This window comes from Danio aesculapii, chromosome 21 (genome assembly GCF_903798145.1).
Source record: "Danio aesculapii chromosome 21, fDanAes4.1, whole genome shotgun sequence".
Classification (NCBI taxonomy): Eukaryota; Metazoa; Chordata; class Actinopteri; order Cypriniformes; family Danionidae; genus Danio; species Danio aesculapii.
This window is the reverse complement of record NC_079455.1, coordinates 19,107,671-19,129,703: the sequence shown is the minus strand read 5'-3', so window position 1 is coordinate 19,129,703 and position 22,033 is coordinate 19,107,671. Positions and strand designations below refer to the sequence as shown.

Here is a 22,033-nt window from a genome sequence, read left to right as displayed (position 1 = left end):
TGCTAATGCAGTGTGTCCCAACCCTGTTCCTGGAGGCACACCAACAGTACATATTTTGAATGTCTCCCTTATCTGACCCATTAACTTCAGGTTTTGGAGTCTCTTCTAATCTTCTGATGAGTTGATTCAGGTGTGTTTGATTAGGGAGAGGTTGAAAATGTGTACTGTTGGTGTGCCTTCAGGAACAGGGTTGGGAAACACTGTGCTAATGCATAATAAATAGTTCATATTGAACTATTCATTAAGTAGTTTCAGTTAGTTTTGTATTCACACAATACATTCTAGTTTTTTTTTTTTACTTGTTTTTATTTTTCAGTTAACGAAAATGTTTTGTCCGTTTGTTTTCGTTAACTATAATAACCTTGATACGCACATTATGAATTAAAAATGAAAGGATATGTTGATTTAATTTGGCTTTAATAGAGAGTCACTGTCACCATATGTTGATTTCTGTAAACTCTGCTATGATCATGTTCATCAGCACTGGCAGAGATGAAACGCACAGACACACATAAACGACAGCACAGTGTCACTCAGGGGCTCAGTGTGTTGTATGACTGACTGGGATTTACTCCACTCCCACATCATTTCTGCATATGCTGCTGCATGGCATTGGCAATTAAAACGGAATAAAGAATCAGACTGAATATATTAACAGCGCTCCTCCACCTCCTCACTCAACGTCTCCATCTCCGTTCTCATGCTGCTCGCTGCGGTCGGCTCTGTTCGCCTGTCCTCCTTCTTCCTCTCTGCTCGCTTGTTTTCCCAGTCTAATGCTCTCGGTCTTCTTTGTTTGTGCTCTCGCTCACTCTTCCTCATCTGTCTGACTGTAGGCTGCTGAAATGCTGTGGTGCCTGGGGATTTAAAGACTACACAGTGGCTCTTTAGGGGGAAGCAGATGTGTGCTGGATGTTTTGATTTTTAGTTTATTTATTTATTTATTTATTTATTTATTTATTTATTTATTTATTTATTTATTTATTTATTTATTATTTTAAACCTGAGTTGAAAGATTTGACCAGAAGGTGATAAGAGCTCAAGAAACAACATTCTGTATTCACACTCAAACAACATGGCCAACAAATGAGGGCTACACATGGTAACTGGGGGAATGGGGGAGACCATGAAGACAGAGTGAAGTTTGAGCACACATGATTGAGCTTTTTGAAAAAAAATAGATCAGCTGATCATTAAAGGGCAAATCCTTTATTTAAAGGCAGATTGTTCTTATGTGCAAAGCTTTTGGACATGACAAACATTCACGCACGCTTTCACGCGCACGCACACTTTCTCTTGCACATACACTTGCACACACTTTTACACGCACGCACACTTTCTCTCGCGCACATACACTAACACTTACACTCACTCTCGCACACATATGCATATACACATGCTCTCTCTCTCTCACACACACACACACACACACACACACACACACACACACACACACACACTTTCTCACACACATGCGCAGATACGCTTACACTCACTGTAACATGGTCGTACATGCATACATACACTTTGAGAAATGAGGACGTCGCCAATGTCTTCATATTTCACCTCCTTTTTGTAATACCTGTGTCACACCTATGTCATTACACAGATCTGTGTACTCACACACACTTACGCGCACACACACAGACACGCGCATTTTCTCTTACACAAGCATGTGCATGCACACATTCACACACTCAACACATACACACGCGCACACATACTTTCTCATACACGCTCTTTTTTTTCTTCATACACCTACATACGCTTATTCTTTCTCACACACACTCACATACTTTCTCTCTCACACACTCTCTCTCTCTCTCTCTCTCTCTCTCTCTCTCTCTCTCTCTCTCTCTCTCTCTCTCTCTCTCTCTCTCTCTCTCTCTCTCTCTCTCTCTCTCTCTCTCTCTCTCTCTCTCTCTCTCACATGCACGCACATACATGTAGACACACTCACACATGCTTACACACTTTCTCTCTCGCGCACACACACACACACACACACACACACACACACACACACACACACACACACACACACAGGCGCGCATTTTCTCTTACACAAGCATGTGCATGCACACATTCACACACTCAACACACACACACACACACACACACACACACTTATTTACAAAGGTTTCCCAGATAGTATATGTTTTAATCTTTTAGAAAAGGCAGTATGATTGTAGATTAAACTGGGCTGCAGGTATAAAAATAAGTTCACTGCTAAAAGCGGTAAAACAAGACCACCATTTTTTTATTGGTGAAATTGAAATGCTCAGAGTGTTTGAGTTTGGACTAAAATGAACCACTGCACATCTGGAGTAGTTTCCTTCTGCTTTTGAGGTATAAGATTATTCGCATACTATTTGTATGGGACAATCAATGAATTGTTGTGTGTGAAAGGACATTAAATGCATGACACGAAGGCAAAGAGAACCACCTGATGTGAAGCCAAAAATAAAGCATTATATTGCACACCTTCCAGCTCATCAGAATCAATTGTCAACAAACCAAGGAATACAAATGTTTATTGAACATCAGCAGAGCTGTTATTGCTTTATCCAGAACTGCACCAGTCATTGGTAAGTGACTGATCCAGTGACACGCCTTCACTTTACAGTAGCTTACACAGCGTCTTTTCTCTTGAACCTAGCTGAAAAATGATCCCCACACAACCTCTAATAAAATGGTTTTACTGCCAGGAAAATGACAAATGATGCCCGTTTACTCTGTAAACAACTCTGGACAACCCCCCCCCCCCACCCCCCCCCCAATGATTATCTGCTTAATTTTAAAATCCTTTTCTACTCACTTAGAGTCCTACTGTATTTAGCAATAAAGTATGCTATATATGATCAAATAAGGAGGTTGATCCAGCTGTTTCTTGTTCTGCTTGTGTAAATCGCATTAGGCTTATTGCAGAAAACTGATGTCGTGCGCATCAATGCTTTTATGGCAAAAGAGAGTAACCGCTGCTTTGCCGCAACCACCATTCGGCTCATCTGCTTGGAAAAGAGTTCAGATTTAAGATGCTGATGACACACTTTTAAGAAATGCTTCATTTATCAGCCACAACGTATTGTATTATCCCACATAATGCGTCGTTGTCTGGGATTTCAATGCGTGCCAAGGAAAAAAGCGTCATAGATAGATGAGTCATTGGTTAAAATGCCATTATTAGTGAATTCTCTTCTCATTCAGATGCTTTGAAAACAGGTTAGTTATAAAACAAATTAAATGTTCTACTGGGTTTATGGGAGAGGATGAAACGTGCTGTTTTCTTAATCAGGATGTTGTGCATTTGGGGGAGTTTGGTAGGCGACGTGTGTTTACTCAATCAAAGCCTGTTCATATTATAGTGCAATAATCCTTTATTGTTTTGCTTTAGAGTCAATGTAGCTTTCTGCAGTTGTTGGATTGCTGCAAGGAAATATTGCTAGGGGAACCATACTGATGCATATAGTCAGGAAAGCTAGAGCTGGAGAGATGGGGAAACTGGAAGTGAACATTGTGCCCTTGAGACTGGGTCAGCGGCCCCTTATAGCTGTGATTTTTATTAGCACGTTGGATCCCAGAATCTCCCATCACGGCTATGAAGTAGCACAGAGATACAATGCAGGAATGCATTTAAGCAATGCTGTTAAACCCCAGCATGTTCTTCTATTCTTAAACCCAACCCCAAGTAACACAGTTCTGCTTTTGCCACTTTGTGCATTAATACTGATTATTAAGAAAATTGGCCACGCGTGTGAGGAACCACTGATGGTGGCCATAGCAAAGACCAACGGCAAAGGATCACGAGTTCAGAAACGCATTAAATCTGTAAAGGAAGAAGCATGAGACATGTTTTCAGTATGGTTTTGCCTGCAAATTGGCAAGTCATTGGTTTACATTGGGTTATTCTGTAGGCAAATCGAAAATATATAGTTCTTAAGGGGGCTATTATTATTGACCTTAAAATTTGGTTAAGAAAATTAGAACTGCAGCCAAACTAAAATAAATAAACGTTTCCCCAGAATAAAAAATAATATAGCTAATAGTGTGGATAAATTCCTTGATCTGTTAAAGATCACTTGGAAATATTTGAAAAAGATTGCAAATCTAATAATTTGACTTTGACTGTATAGTAGGACTTGTCTGTATATTAGGCTAATGCATTAATCACAATCATGCTTTAGATCAGAGGTGCCCAAACTATTCCTGGAGGCCCACTGTCCTGCAGAGTTTAGCTCCAACCCCAATTAGACTCACCTGACGCAGCTAATCAAACTATTAATAGTCATACTACTGTAGAAGCTTCCAGGTCAGTGTTTTCAGGCAAGGTGCCAAGTGACTCTGTTTTTAGCATTTTCAGTGTCATAGCCCTGCCCAATCCTAATTCCACTGTACTGTGTATTATCTCCGTGGCCATATTCATCTATGTAAACACACGATAACCACATTATAGCAGACACTGTAAAAAGGTCATTCCCAGCCACTAGACTTTTCTGACAGGAATTGGGATTGGGCCTTCATGTATTGTTGTAACGAGAGTTGCTGTTGATGGTACGGTTTGGTGTAGTCCTGAACAACATTGATGGGACTGCGCTTTGTGGCGATCCATTTAAAGATGGCATCAATTCTCTTTGCAGTTGTGTTTTTGTTGACAGGGTTCTGTTGCTGCACTCATCCAGTCCTTTGACACTCATGGCTGAATGATGCTGTCTCTGCACTGGCATTTTGCTAACATCTGCAAAAAATATGTTTGGCCCGAAGATGGAACTTCAAACTTGTGCTTCAGAGGAAGAGGAGTTCATCAATATAAGTTTACACAGCTGTAGTTTAATCCAAACTTACGAATGGAAGATTTTCTAAATATTCTTGTCTTTCGGCACATACATTGTGCATTCCTCCATCATATATTGTCATATTACAATGATATGGCTGTGATAATGCTATGACTGTGATTAATGATAAACTTTTTCAGATTATTCACTTGCATTAAAGCTGCGGTCACACTAGAGTTTGAGCATGCAAAATTCTGTCGTAGGGTGCTGTGAAAGGGGACGGGAATAAACAAGATGTTTAGACATTTAAAAAAGTGAGTGATTGCTCCATATTTTAAATTTTACAGGTCAGAGTTCACCAAGTTTGAACTCTGCAATGCAGTGAACTGTGAAACTTGATGCTTGAACTTGCGTTTCCGATCTGATGCATTTGCATGCGCATGAATGGAAGTCTATGGGGAGAAAAGTCTAGTGTGACCGCAGCTTAATGTATTAACGTTGACAGCTCTTTTTTTTGTGTGTGTATGTAATAAAACTCTAGGGATAAGACACAAAATTAATAAATAACAAGCCCTCAAATGCCATTTATTTTATTTTATTATTTTTTTATTTGAGCCAGAAACAATTGTTATCTGCAGAAAAATTGAGACTGCGTATAATCTTCACCGTGAGTTTATCACTAGTTTTGCTTACCTGGCGATCCTTCACTGAGGTGTGCCAGCATTGTGTCCCATCACTGTTGTGTGCACCTGCCATTTGACCTGCCATGTTACAGGCAACTGCCTCCTGCCCCATCATCACCTATATATGTGCCTGTCAATCCACCAGATATTGTAAAAGGAGGCTGTCTGCCATTGTCTTGTCACTGCTATATCTAATATTTTTGCGCCAGCCACCATACTCAACCAGTCACCATAATAATAACAATTCCTGTTTTTTTTTTTTTCTTAACAGTAAAAGTTGTTCAAATATATAGTAGCCTGCATTGCTGCATACAGTCATTTGAAAAAGTTAGGATATCCTCTTGAATTTCATGGTTCAATTTCATGGCATCCGAAATTTTCACATGACTAGATAAACTTTAGTTAAACTAATAAAGAATAAGATGCCAGTCATAACTGTTTCGTACCAATTTCTTGTATGTATTTATTTATTTATTTATTTATTTATTTATTTATGTGGTGTTGTGGGTGGAGCAGATTAGTCTAAATGCTCTGACATCTACAAAAATAAAAATAAAAGTTCACTTTAAATGAACTGTGGTAAAATGAAATCCAGCCATATATCTAGAATCAGGTCTTGAGTTCGAAATTAAAGCAAGAACAACAACAACTGCAGCAGCAGCAAAAGAAGTACATAATAAAAGGATGACACTTTATCGCAATTACTATAATCATTTGCTTAGCCGATATTTGCAAATGACTAGGTAGCCTTTCATCATATCTTTATTTATTTATTTAAAATTATTATTATTATTTTTTTTACTGTATTTACCCATTCAAAAGGTGTAAATGTGTTAATAGCAGTGCAATGCAAACTAAAGAAGAACGTGTTTATCCATAATCTCTGAATAACTTTGGCCCATACAAGGAATACCACCATTTATGACATCAACCTAAATGTATACAAACCCATGAGGAGTATTTTAGTACAGAAATACTCCATCTTGCATCTAATTAGTTTTTTTTTGTGAGACTTTAGAAAGGCTTGCAATTTATTTATTTTTTGTCTTTGGAATAGTAATATAGAATAAAAAAGTTTGAAAACATGAAATAGCAAGGATATTATCTTTTAAAGTTTTGTTTTATACAACAATTATCGGCATCAAACTAATCTTGTATGTAGATAAAGAGAGTTTTGTGATTTTTTTTTTTTTTTTTTTTTTTTTTTTTTTTTTTTATTATTATTTTTTTTTAATTTATTTTATTTTTTTTATTTTTTTTATTTTTTAAATTAATTTTTTTATTTTTTTTTTTTTATTTATTTTATTTATTATTATTATTTTTTTATTTTATGTTTTAAAATTTATTACCATCATTAAGCCTTTATTTGATCTCTGTATTTCAATTCCAGTTTTAATTAAAAATAATAATAAAACTTTTGGAAACATTCAGCGAATCCACTCAAAATCAAACCCACAATTACCATTAATGTCTGATTTGCTTAGGTGCATGTGTTTGTGTCTTCAAAAGTTATCTGCCGTGTCCTAATCAAACAATGCAATTTAAGTGCAATAATAGACCTCTTTTAAAAGGGTTCAAAGTGATTTGTTTTTGTCAGAAACATCAGATATTTCTGGCCGTACTGTATTTTCATTTCAGTCTTAATTTAAATTCAACGCTAGATTTCTTGGTCTTTATAATAAATATTTGATTTGACAGTTCTATTATTCATATATCAGATTGTGTTGACATACTGAGTGACGGGTAAATAGGGAAAAATGCATTTTGTGAATAAATGGAGGCAGCATCAAAATATAAATCCCTTCGAGTGCATATAAACTTTTATTTTTGCTCTTGATTTTCCCCCCAGCAGTCGAGATTCGGCGTTTAGCGAGTTTCTGAAAGATTAACTGACATTAGTGCTAATATAGCGTTACTAAGAACAGCTTTAAAGCTTTTCAATGCAGAATTAATGCCGTAACCATTTCAGCTCATCCACAATGACTTGTCCTGTCAGTTCAGTAATTGCAGGAACAGTATTTATAAGTTAAGTGACTTGATCAGGGTCCACAAAATAAGCTGAATTGTTTCACTTGGCTTGGATTAATCTTGCAGGCATCTTGCTGCTCAGATCCCAGATATTAATATCTAATAAAATATCTTTTTAACAATAACATATTGATCTGCTGGAGTATTTACAGGAAGAAAATAATAGGGATAATCCATTAAGCTGATTTTGATGTTTCATTTGGTAATTATTTCAGCTTGCAGCTTTTATGACCAGAGTTCATGTGGGAGATGTTATCATTAGACACCAGTGTCATAAAGACGTATGTGTGCAATATTGAGAGCCTGTTTGTACCATTGTTAAAAAATTAATGAGCCATAGCCAGATAATGTTAAGATCTGTGCAAACATATTGCCTTTGCCATCACCATGTGCATATAGCGTTATCAAAAGCATGCTGTGCATTGTATATATACAGTGCTTAGCAGATATAAATACACTCCTCACAAATCTTTTAAATTCATATTTTTAATAGGAAGCTATACAATATTATATTTGTGCACATACATTAGATTAGTCAGTACTGAAGCCAAATCTGGAGCTAATGTAACAAAATAACTTACGATAACGGTCCAAAAATTAGTACACCCAAATTTATGTGTTATCGAAAAACATTAAATACAAATTTAGTGTTTAAAATCAATGTTTGGTGACTAAAATATTATTTTAATAAATATCTGTTCATAAATAAATCTAAATTTATTTAAGTACATCAAAATACATTGCCTATATTCACTGAGAAATGGATAAAAATATAAATTTTCAAGAAGGGGTGTACTCCATTATGCTGAGCACTGTATAAATATTGGCCTTCGAGAAATCCTAAATTTCCAAAATGCCTCTGTGCCGGAGATAAAAACAGCGGACACTTTGTAGCATGAATTATTAACGCATGGCATGAAAGCAAATACAATCTTGCTCTTCTTTTATTGGTTAAAATATTTCATGACCCACTGGATGATTTCGCAGTTTCTCTCTCTCTTCATCCCTTTCTCTGACATACTTTGTAATTTGATTATTCAGTAATCATGAATTGAGAGGTTTTATCCTCCAAGCTGTTCTTTTATTATATGTGACATGGTGAAAAAAACAAGGGGAGGCATGGTGGCTCAGTGGTTAGCACTGTCACCTAAAACCAAGAAGGATGCTGGTTTGAGTCCTGGCTGGGTCAGTTGGCATTTCTGTGTGGAGTTTGTATGTTCTCCACTTGTTTGTGTGGGTTTCCTCTGGGTGCTCCGGTTTCCCCCACAGTCCAAAGACATGCGCTATAAAGCCGACTTTCCACTGCACATGACAAACGATAAGCGACAGACCAATGGAGAGTTGTCCGGGAGCTGCATGGAGTTCCGATCATCTCCCTATGCGGAAAATTCGGATCCAATTTGAGCTGCGAACATGTTGAAATTATTGAACTCCTGCGACTAGACCGTATGCGATCAGCTGACCGTATGTGATGTATTCCAGTGTTGTCCAAGCAGGTCCGTGCACGCGAGATGAGAAATACAATTTTTTTTTCAATTAGAAAAAAAGTCTATATTAAAAAAACCATTTCTATTCATAAATGAGTAATAATTTTTAAAAAAATTATGTAATGTTCCCTCCAACATTTTTTAGTATAGACGTTTTTAGTATTCATTCAACCATGGTGAACGCACAGAGAATAAAGGCTTTTGCTTTTGCACTCCTTTTTCAAACACTGCGAGAACAGCTTCTCTCCTATGGTGCACGACAACTGAAAATTCTGTGCGACAGCCACAAGGGGGCATATTCCGACAGTTGTGTCCAAATGTTGTGTGCAGTGGAAAATTTAGCAAATGACTTTAGCCCCATTAACACCCTCTGCCAATGCATTGATGACACTAACAGTTGGATGTGGCAACTTTCTTCAGTTAAACAACAGAGAAAACTGAAGTAATTACATTTAGGAAAAGAGACGAGGTTCTCAAGATAAATGCGTACCTTGGCTCTAAAGGTCAAACAAAAAATAAGGTCAAGAAACTAGATGTCATTCTGGAGTCAGATATGAGTTTCAATAATCATGTCAAAGCAGTAACTAAATCAGCATACTATCATCGCAAAAACATCGCAATAATAAGATGCTTCGTTTCCTGTAAGAACTTAGAGAAACCTGTTCAAGCTTTTATCAGCCGCAGGGTGGATTACTGTAAAGGACTCCTCACTGTCTTTCCCAAAAAGGCAGTCAGATAGTTGCAGCTCATCAATATCGCTGCGGCCAGGTTACTGACCAGAAAATAAGGTCTTTACACTGGCTCCCAGTTACATTCAGAATAGATTTTAAAGTATTACTATTTGTCTATAAATCATTAATTGGCCTAGGACCTCAATACATTACAGTTATGCTTACTGAATACAAACCTAATAGATTACACCAATCTTTAGGATGAAATACTGCTAATAATAATAATAATAATAGCATTATACAAATGCAGATTGTCATGAATAAACTGAAAAAGCCTTTTGAGAAAGGCATTAAGTTAGTGGTTTTTATATTAATGTAGTAAATAATAATTTTTGTAACATTTTAATCCTTTAATTTCATATTTTCAAATGTAAAGATATTTGTGTGTTGCCGTGCATCCTGTGTGTATTAAGCAATGTGTAAACTTTTAAACCTACATGGGCCCATAACTAACGCGCTCTACGTTGGATTTATAGCAGCTTTTAGATGGTCAATGGTGCAGTCTATTTCAGTTCCTCAAAATAGCAACACAATGTTCCTTAACACGCCTTCTTTCTAGACCAGAATACAAACCTAATAGATTACACCAATCTTTAGGATGAAATAAACTAGAAATTCCAAGAGTTCAGTCAAAGCAGGGTGAATCGGTTTTCACTTACTACACTGCTCGCTGCTGGAATCAGCTTCCAGAAATGATCAGATGTGCTCCAACATTAGGCACATTCAAATCAAGACATCTGTTGAGCTGTGCCTTTACTGAACGCACCATTATGTCTTTCTTTTTCTTTTCCATTCTTTTATAACTTGTTTTTACACATTTTAATCCCTTTTTTTAAAAATCTGTTTTAATATAATTTGTTTTTATTTTCTTGTCTCTTTTATTCCTGTTTATGTAAAGCACTTTGAATTGCCATTGTGTATGAAATGTGATGTATAAATGAACTTGCCTTGCCTTGGAAAGGTGGCTTAAGTGAAATTGATGGACTAAATTGGCCATAGTGAATGAGAATCAGTGAATGCAAGTGCGTATGGGTGTTTCCCAGTACTGGGTTGCGGCTGAAAGGGCATCTGATGCATAAAACATATGCTGGAACAGTTGGCGGTTCATTACGCTGTGGCGAGCCCTGATAAATAAGGGACTAAGCCGAAAGAAAATAAATGAATAAATAAAAATGACAAAAATGCATTATAGCGTTTCTCTTGCATGCTCACATTGATTCCCAGATAACAAGATTCTGTTCACTATATGTGCACCAGTCCCCCCATTAGAGTCAACCCTGGCTCACTTCTCCTTTTTGCGCCTGTAAGTCTAAATTTGACCTGATATATGAGCATAAGGAATTGTGGGACACGAGGAATGAGCCCGGTGAATCTAGGGTGAGTAAATATATCAGTGTGATTTATATGGCTCTTAATAAATCCAACTTCACACTGGGGAAAGCACTTATCCAATAAGATGGCAGATTCTGCCAAATGTAGCCAATCAGCCCTTGGAAAAGCCTGCTTCATTCAATTGAGCCGAGGCAGTGATTTAATTGCGAGACTATTGAGGCCAGAGTGAATCAAGCGCTTGCCATGAATCTAGCAGGCATTTCCTGTTTGTGTGTCGTTGAGTGAGACGCCGGTTTCCTCCGACAATCCCCCCCCTCATCCCACTCCTTGTCAAGCGACTGCAGCGTTGTCAGGTGTATTGCTAGTTGTCAAGCTTGTCTAATAGAAGTTACTGGAGCAAGCAGGCATCTCGCCTCACCGGTGTGAATGTTTTCTCAACGTGTTGCGCTTGCTGGAATGTCAAGCGGCTGTTTTGAGTGAATCTGTTGTGATTCCGGATCGCTGGCCTGATAATGTGCACTCATCTGGAGTGCTGGAGTGTCAGTGTTGTGGGGTCTGAGCCAGGGTCTTTTTTTGTGGTTTAGCAAATGCTTTCTAACCACTGTGTGTGTTTTTTTTTTTTTTTTGTCTCTCTGTCGTCCAGTGTGGATCTGGTACACGCTCAGCTGAGAGTGTGTGAAGGTCGCAGTCTGACCGAGCTGGGACTGAAGCAGGACAAGATACGGATCAATGGATATGCCATCCAGTGCCGTGTGACCACAGAGGACCCGGCACGTGGCTTCCAGCCAGACACGGGAAGACTGGAGGTAGGTTACCGTCCCACATTCAACAGCTGGATATGTGCTTCTCTTCCTCTGCTAGGACTGGGTAATGTGCTCAAAAAAATTATCACTTTTTTATTAGTCAATATTAGTCAGAGGACATATCAACATATTGTTATTTTTAAAGTTGGTATTTGCTGACCTTAAGGGCTCTATTTTAACAATCTAGGCACAAAGTCTAAAGCGCATGGTGCAAAAGCATTATGGGAGTGTCCGAATCCACTTTTGCCATTTTAAGGACAGAAATTCTCTCTGCACCCTTGTGCATGGTCCAACAGGGTTGTGCTTATTCTCTTAATCAGTTATGGGTGTGTTTTGAGAATAATGTTTATTAAACTAATCAGAGTCTCATCTCCCATTACCTTTAAGATTCAGTTGCGTCGTGCCATTGCGCATTTGCTATTTACATGGCGGACTTTGTAAGAGGAAAAACTGAAGCTTCACTAGCGAGAAAACTAACCATCAAACAAACCATCTGCAGCTCTGCAGATATTTAACTTCGTTTAAGCGCAAAGATTTGTTTTGAAACCATTTCTAAATTATGTTCTAATTTCCAGCAAACGAATAAATGTACAATTATAACAAAGTGTGGTTAATAGAGTTCTATCCAAACACGTGTCCTATTCTTATTCCCCTTATGGTGATGCATACATCTCCAAATCCCGACAGGAGGACAAATCTAAACTTATTTTTAATAACAAATATAAATATGCAAATAATAAATAATACTGCTAATAATAATAATAATTATAATAATAATAATAATAACATTATACAAATGCAGATTGTCATGAATAAACTGAAAAAGCCTTTTGAGAAAGGCATTAAGTTAGTGTTTTTTATATTTATGTAGTAAATAATAATTTTTGTAACATTTTAATCCTTTAATTTCATATTTTCATATGTAAAGATATTTGTGTGTTGCCACACATCCTGTGTGTATTAAGCAATGTGTAAACTTTTAAACCTACATAGGCCCATAACTAACGCGCTCTACGCTGGATTTATAGCAGCTTTTAGATGGTCAATGGTGCAGTCTATTTCAGTTCCTCAAAATAGCAACACAATGTTCCTTAACACGCCTTCTTTCTAGACCAGCACACCCATGAGTCCACGAAGTGGCGCAAATGGATTTGCTATTTACACAACATGGTGCAAAATGTGAAAGAGTTTGAATGAAAGTAAACTTAATTTCTTTCTCTCTCTTTCTCACTCACTGTGGCCCATTTGACCTGCTGGCGTGTCTTTTCCTCTCCTTTCGGCTGTTTTACAGATTTTTCCGTTATGTGGGTCAAAAAGCTGATCAAAGTCTTGCTCAAGTCGTGGCTTTTTCACTGTAACTGCTCATGTTGGTTATCAGAAGTCTCCTCACACTGTGTATCTTCATCGTGCTCACCTGGGATAATGTGTACACATGAGGTTTACCTCCGTGGTTGCGCGCTTGCCGGTTTTGGTGCGTTTCATGGTTCATTTACAAAACATGTCAGCGGCAACGCATCACAGAGGACAACAGCCAATCACGTTACTGTTCAAGTGTGTTATAAACGTGATTGGCTATCATCTGCTCAAGGGTATTTGCATGGTGTGATCTAACTGGTTGACACCTGTTTGACGATGTAAAGTTCACTCAAAGTTCATGTGAATCTCTGACGCTGACATTTAAATAAATTTTTAATAATGCAAGGGCAGTTTCACTCGGTGAACCTACATTCATGTGTAAAGCTGCTGTGTTGTTCAGGTCAAAAACCATGTGATCTGCATATCATGACTAGTCGACTTTAATTCTCTGCCACAATGCTTTTTGATTGAAGTAGACTAGTCTGTGCAACCCTTAGTGTCGCCATGCATATGATGTCATACACCCTCGAGATTTTATAGGCAAAACACCAAAGACCCTTTATTAACGGACCTTACATTGTATTTAGCGTGATGAAACAGCTGTTTTTCCCACCTGTTCATGAGCAGAAAATCAGGGGTCCTGATTTGGCAGATCCTGGATCTTTTAATTTTGATAACTGATCTCTGGCTAATTAGGTTCTTCAAACAAGTTCGCGAATCTGATTAAAATTTCAGGATAAACTGATCTGAGATCGCTCCGTGTGTTGTGAAGGACAGATCTATCGATCCTCGATATCATGATCAGCAATGCAATGATTGGCTGACGGCACAGCGGCGTAATGACATCATCTGATTAATATTCAATTATCCATGTGAGCAAAATTACATAAAATTAGCAGTAAACGGTTTGTTAAATATGACACGCAATAACTCCACATTTGCTGTGAGCTGCAGGCTTTACACGTTCATGTGTCAAGAGTAGTCAAGAGTATTCATCATGTATTTCAATGTATATCAATATATTTAGTTCTACATTTAGAAAAGACTTTATTATAGTAGCCTAGGCCTACTTAAGTTTTTTTTTTTTAATTGGCGTAAGGAATAACTGTATAAATTAATTTTGCATCAAAGCATTTTGATATCGGTAAAGGTGTCTGCAACTTTTGCAAAGCATCAAATCACCGTCATATTAGTGGTCAAAATGCGTGCATGACTGCATAAATTATTATCCTTTTTTTAAAAAAAAAGTCGAATATTGTGCATATGAGTTTGTATCTAAAAAGTTCATATCAATAAATGTTCTCTTTGAATCACCAGGTGGCAGTCTTTTTACTCATTTAAGAGTGGAGATTGCATAAGTTTTATTAACATATATATTTTTAACTTTTTATATATGGTTAAAAATATATATTTACTCTTTTCCTAAGTGTATATAAATACTGTAAGAGAATATCAGAATTCGGTACGTACTTTTAATATTACCTTTGCTCGAAATGACCCGATCTAATCCTGTTTATATGAAATGATCCTGCTTCCGAACAAGTTTGAGCTACCAGAACTGTTGCTATGACAACAAGTCTCAGATGAGTTTTGAAGAACTAAACGATCCGGGACCGTGTCAAATCATCAGTATCCAAATCCAGCTAATTGACTAATCCATGTACGAAGAACGGACCCCTGGAAGCAGTTGACTGTGGCATAATAAAAGCTCCACTGCTTTTGTGCCATGTCGCTCTAGTCTCTTATCAGCTAGCGCTTGCATGCTCTTGTTACGCTTCAACGGCTTTCTCACTCTTCATGCTAAGATGATAATAAGTTTTGAGTATTTTAGCTCATCCCTGAACATGAAGACCACAACTTCTAGGATTCCACACTCGTCATGGAGTTATCATACTACTACTTTGTTTGTTGTTGGTATGCGCCCTCTAGTGCCAAAAATTACATATCGTGCCTTTAAGGAAACAATTAGGGGTGTCAAAATTAGTTGTTTCTTCGGAGCACAGCGATGCAGATGCGGACAATTTGGTATCGGTTCAGTAATAATCATAACCGGTTATTATGTACTGAGGTCATTTATCTCATATGCGCTATAGCTGACTATGGCGAGGGAGGCGAGCGGCTGAGCTTGAGTATTTACAACACTCCAACTACTTAAAAACACAGAAACTATGCACAATTTCACTGCATGTGTGTTTGCTGGATCAGTCTTTCACTGACACTTGCAGCAGAAGACTCTATTTCACTGCGATTGAGAGAATGAAAGTAAACTTAATTTCTCTCTTTCTTACTCACTGTGGCCCATTTGATCTTCTGGCGTGACTTTTCCTCTCCTTTCGGCTGTTTTACTGCGATACTGTGATCTAGCGAGGGATCGTTCTTGAACGATTCGTTCATTTTAAATAATCTTTTGTATGACTCGAGAGTGAGTCCTTTCGGAGTGATTCGTTCATTTGTGCACGCGCACAATTGTGCAGGGGGAGCAGAAGATAAGTTCCTTTTTCGAGTCTTCTATCGGGTTTAAGTCGTTCGTTTATCGCGTGAAAGACATTTGATTCGTTCATTTCTCGAGTCTTCGGATTTGATTCAGCTCTCTTCATATGCTGCCACGTAATGAATGAACGACTCAAACCAGAAGACTCAAGAGGTGAACGAATCATGGCTCCTTTCGGCTCCGACTATGTGCATTGTTTAAGCTAAACTTGTATGGGTCTGTGTGATGTGAATGAACCACTCAAATTTGAAGACCTGTCAAAAGAGGTGAGCTGATAATCATAGACAAAACACCAGGTAAACAATAAATGATGATTTTCTCTTTCTTGTAGCATTCTAGTTATGACTTGTTTGTATTGTGGTCAACGTCTGGGCTAGTTGTAGATGAGTTTGGAAGCAACTTGTAACATTTTAATAATATTTTGGCAAATTGAACGAAAAGAACGAAATGACTCTAAAGAAAGATTCGTTCATCTCAATGAACAAGACTCAAAGGTCTGAGTCAGTAAGATGACCTGAACTTCCCATCACTACTGTGATTTCTGCTTATCAGTGTCACTCATCTGTGAAGAGCGCAGCGCACAAGAGCCAATCTCAGCCCTTTTTGTTGGCGTGTGACCAATCAAAGGGGTGTAAGAAAACTTGGTAGACAAGGATCAGAAAGCGAACGGGAATTATATTTGTTTATATTATTTGCTATAAATGCTTTTGTTGTTTAAAGGTACAGTTTATATATCTGACTGTATTAAATGACAAAATTGTATTACAAATAGTATATAAATATATTTATACATTTTAATACAAGAATTGCTGTTGTGAAGAAAATATAAAACTGTGTATGGAAAGCATCGTCGATGCGCCGACATATTGAATTGAACCGAATCGATAGCATGATAACCGAACTGTGAGACCAGTGTATGTTCACACCTCTAGAAACAATGCATATGTAAATTTCAATGTTACAATAAAATCTGTAACATTCTTTTTTTAATATTAAAAAAGTATTTTATATATTTTTCATCCATTATATGATGCATTTAGATAATCGTAGGTTAAACCATGCAGCTCAGTACATGTGTTTTCTATAACAATTATATGAAAAACTGTGTGCTGAATTCAGCAAGTATGAATACAAATGCTATAGCATAATAACTATAGTCATTACTCCTTTAATACATGTCTCTATAAATAATTTAATACATTTGATAAATATGTATCCTGCCACAACATCTTTGTGCAGCTACTGATGCTACAGTAAGTCCATAGAATTACCTTCTTACTGTATCTGGATGTTTGTCAGTGCCTTTGAAAACATCAGTGCTCTATCCTCTGGCTTTAAACTAAGTCACATAGACATTTGTGGGACTTCTCTTTAAAGCTGGTCACTTGATTAATTCAAGACTTCATCTGCATGTGAACAAGTCTAAGCTTGGGTTACTGTTTGCTGCAATTAGAAAAGAATTAAATTCAGTTAAGTAAACTACAGCCCATCATAGATTATTCCAATAACAAATATATGATTAATTGTTTTGATACTGTAGAGACTATTTAAGTATGATTTTCTTCTTGTGAAAGTCAACTTCATTTCTTTTTATTAAGTTCACAAATCTGTCATTAACATACACGCTAAGAGTGTGTTCACACATGGCAGGTTTGGTTTAATTAAATCAAGCTCTGGTGCTATTGCTATGTTGGAGTAGTTTGTTTGAATAAGTGTGAATTTTCATGCACATCCACCTAGCTTACAGAGACCGGTGAAAGATGGGTTTTGGTCTGTGATTCTACTGAAATATAAACACAATGTGGATCAAAGACATCTAAACAAACCAAAAGAGCACATGATGCAACAATAAAAAGGACAAGCATACTTTCGTTGCAGTGTTGCTCATTATAGTTCAGTAAAGGTGTTGGAAACACATCTTACAGCAGATAGTAGTTTGTGTGTGTTTGTGAGATAGAAAAATGATTGGTGCTGTTTTGATTCCTTTATGCGTTTTATAATCCCTGTATGGGTTCAAATATAATAAAAGTAACATCACATGTACGCATACAGTAAAATGAGCGCATTTAGTGTACACTGTTGTTGTTTTTAATGTTCAATAATGTTCCTCACAAAATGTTAAATGTTGTTTTTATTTAAACTGTGTTTATGTATCAAATTATTATTATTATTTTTTAACTGTTAATATATTTTTGGTCTTTCTTACACTTAACCTGCTCCTGTAAAAAGTTAGATATAATTATATATCACATGGTTTCTGAACAGATATTTGATCACTCTTTCATTCCAATAGCAGAATTAGTTCTGCAATTTTATCAAATTTGGAGATTCATTAAGCAATGTTTTCATCCAAAGATGCAAATTAAACTTACTGTATGGGCAAAATTGGAATATCACATAAAACATTTGTGAATAAATCCACTTTTCCATCCAGTGAGTTGAAGAGAACGAAAAAGCCACTTCCTGATTAACTGTTGCCAAATATCAAAAATAAAAACAGAATTTGCTGTGGTGGGGAAGCCACTGTGGACCTTTCTTCTTATAATAATTTACTTGCACCTCAAAAGATGAAGCCGACATGTAATGAACACGTAATAACTTTTGGAAACCCAAATTTTAACTAAGTAAATTGTGATTTTTAAGAAAAACAAACAAACAAAAAGGAAAATAAAAAAACTATAGAAATAAGTAGCTTTATTTTAACTAAACTGAGACTGTGTAATTTTCTTAGCTTGAATTTTTTTACTTTGTTCCTGCTAATAAAAAAATACATTAAGTGCATATAAAATCTAGAAACAAGTTTGGTTGTCAAACCATATTAAGTAATAATAATAATAATAATAATAATAATAATAATTTAGTAATAATTCTTTAATTTTAAATAAGGACAGAGCTTCCTCAATATCAACATCCGCACTTGTCACTTTAAACCATTTGCTACAACTTGTAGCACTTTTGAATGCGTTTAAAAATGTAACATCCATACCAGTTAAAGGATGGATGGATGGATGGGTGGATAGATGGATACAGTGTTTAGCATCAAGGGCACAAAAAGGGGGTATGCAGTATATGCGGCGCATAGGGGCGCCACACATGAGGGGCGCCTTTGTGCCAAAATGATTTTTGAAATCATCCTTATTAAAAGTTTCAAATAATAAAATTAAATAAATAAATATGTTTTGTTAATGTTTTTTTTTTTTTTTTTTTTTTTACATTTTATGCTAGTATAATATTGTATTTTATTAAATAAAAAATAATACTGTGAGTTGCATACGTTGGCACACACGTTTTAAATCTAAATCATTTAACACAATAACATGAGGTCACACAGCCAAGTTTAAAGTGTTCATGTAGATGTAACTGTTTAGATGTTTTACATTTTTATCTAAATACATGCAGTACAGTTGAGGTCAAAAGTTATAAGATTAATCTGAAAATGTTTCTTTATTTATTATTAATTAATTATTTTTAGTTAATTAATTATTTTGCCAAAAATTTGAGGGATCGCACAAAATGTATATTCATGTAAGTACAAACCTCAATATATTTCAGATAAAATAGACCACAATATTTGGATTTAAAAAATCCCCCATATGAATTTTATATACTTGATTAATATAATATTCATTTATAATAATAATGATTCATAATAAGTCATAATGAGTCATAATATTCAAAAAAAATTTTAAACTGAATTGTTTATTAATCTTTATATCAAGATATATTTTCATACCATATAGATGTTTTTATAAATTTATTTATTGTCTCTGTTTATTTTTGACACTAAACATTTTACAGTCTTTTTTATTTCACTTTGTGAGAGGTGTAATAGCGGTTTCAGTCAATTGTTCATGCAAAGACAGACCTTACCCCTTGCTTGTGAGAGGTGATTGTATTTTCTGTTCTTTGGGGGCGCAAAACTTGAACCCGCATACCCCTCAGTAAATGTGTAGTTGCTCCCCTGTTCTGCATATATGAGTACACCCCTCACAAATCTCCAGTTTAAATTAATATTTCTCTATAGGATGCTTTACAATATAATATTTGTGCATATACATTAGATTAGTCAGTACTGAATCCAAATCTGGAGCTAATATAACAAAATAACTTATGATAATGGTCCAAAAACTAGTACACCCAAATTTATGTGTTAGGGGAAAAATAGGAAATATAAAATTTAAAAAGAGCAAAAATCAAGAGAATTAAAAAATATATAAGATTTAGTTTCAGTTTTGTAGTTTGTAATTTTGTTTGCAATATTTCACATGAATTGAAATGTATTATCTTTTTTCCAAATATGTTTGATGACAAATTATTTTAATAAATATATCTGTTTAATAAATCTGTTTTGTTAAATGCATCAAAATATATTACATATATTTACTGAGAAATGGTTAAATGTATTCATTTTCAAAATGGGGTTCTCAATTATGCTGAGCACTGTAGATATAGACAGACAGACAGACTTGCACACTCACTTTATTCATCCCAAAGGGAAATGCATAAATTCCAGCAGTATCCACAAATAAGTGCAGATTAAAACAAAAGCAAGTGTCAATCTTCACGTATTTTAATGGATTTTTAACGTTTTTTTCTGTAAATGGTTAGATTTCTGATTTCACATTTTTGCCCCTGTTTAGCTCTTTTGCTTATTGGCAAAGTTAGTGAAGCACAAGAACTGACAGGCTGTCTTTTCTGTCAGAGACAATGTAACTGAAATTAAATAGAATATTTACCACAGCCCTCCCTTCCAACCTGTGTACCTGCATCAGGTGATTTTACAGAGATGTGAAATATTCTGAGATGCTGCAGACGAGAGCTTTTTACCTTCGAGGCTGCATGGAAATGATTTGTTGTGGATGAATCATTGAGCAAATATTGATATCAGCTTTCTCAGCCAAGCCCCGGTTGAGCTGCGAGCTTTACATCTGTCCAAACATCTCACAGCCACAACTTATGCTGTCTGTCTGTGCGGTTATCTGGTTTTGAGCCGTGAGGTTAACCGGGGTCTCGGAGGGTCTCTGATCGAGATCTTGCACACTAGATGTGCGCATATACATAGAGACGCCTCAAGGAGGTCAGCTAGCCACAAAACCACATGCTACAATTTTTCAATTTAAGCACTCTCTCCACCAGCTCAATGGCTTGGACCACACTGTCCTGTCTGGATACATCTTCAGATGTGCCGTTTCTGGGCGAAATCTTTGTTCTTCCATCCAGCCACGGGGTCTAGGCTGAATCAAACGGGAGCTGGATCTCTCTGATAAGCATGTTCTTCCATTACCTTTAGAAAACTGATTGGCGCTCGACTTCAAAGACTGACATGGACGTCCTGTGATGTTGGATGAATGTTTCCACTTAACAGGGGTGAGGATCCACGCAGATGGAGAGATGAAGGGAACTTGGGGAAGTTTTAAATGTTAGTCTTTCCCTCAGCCTGGGTGTCTGCGATTGCATGAGGTAAAAAGCAGATGGAAGCGAGCGAGAAATACTGTGTTGGAGAGAGAGAGAGAGAGAATATGAGATGCTTGTAAAATGGGGGAAAAAAGAGATGTTGAGAATTTAAGTGAGCTTCCCTGATCCAGGAGATGAGAGGATCAGGATCAGCTTGGGAAGTGGTGCTGTGGATTATGGGTACAGTATGTATTGACTGATAAAGTCTGCAGGTTGATACTGCATCCTAGTTCTAATACTATACATCCGAAGTATAGGATTTGAACAAGATTGTCCCAATCTCAGCGTGTTTAAATGAGTATTCCGTAGTTGACTGGATAATCTGTTTGTGGTAGAAATACAAAGTGTAGATCTGTGCACACACTAGTATTAAGGCTAATATTACCAACAACACATTGCACACTGGATGTGTTTTTGATAAGAGTTGCAAACATAGGGGGTGTGCGGGCCATTCATATAAAGTTCTGTCAACATTTGCTCCCCATTTAACTTGTTTCAGAAGTTATTTACTTATTTGTTTACTTTACTTATTTATTTACCTTATTTATTTACTTATTAACTTTATTTTATTTATTTAATTACTTATTTGTTTATTTATTTACTTTGTTTACTTATTTACTTCATTTATTTTATTTATTTTCTTTATTTAGATATTTATTTGCATATTTACTTTATTTTCTTTCTTTATTTACTTTATTTATTTACTTTATTTTATTTACTTATTTACTTTTGTTGTTTATTTATTTACTTTTTCTCTCTTTGGTTGAAGACGAAAGATAATGTTTTGAAGAAAGCTATGACTTCCATACGGTTTTATTTTCCTATGAAAGTTAGTGGGTACATGTTTTCAGCTTTCTTCAAAATATCTTCTTTAGAGTTCAACAGAAAGTCCCTTAAGG

At 36.2% G+C, this 22,033-nt stretch overlaps 1 protein-coding gene across 1 annotated transcript in view; it reads left to right on the top strand.

The window, feature by feature from the left end:
- Positions 1 to 22,033, top strand: part of pcxa (pyruvate carboxylase a) — a 233,831-nt gene that overhangs the window by 74,503 nt on the left and 137,295 nt on the right. The window contains exon 9 of the mRNA XM_056446283.1: positions 11,674 to 11,836. Within this exon, the coding sequence (XP_056302258.1) occupies positions 11,674 to 11,836 (163 nt within the window). The remainder of the gene's footprint in view (positions 1 to 11,673; positions 11,837 to 22,033) is intronic.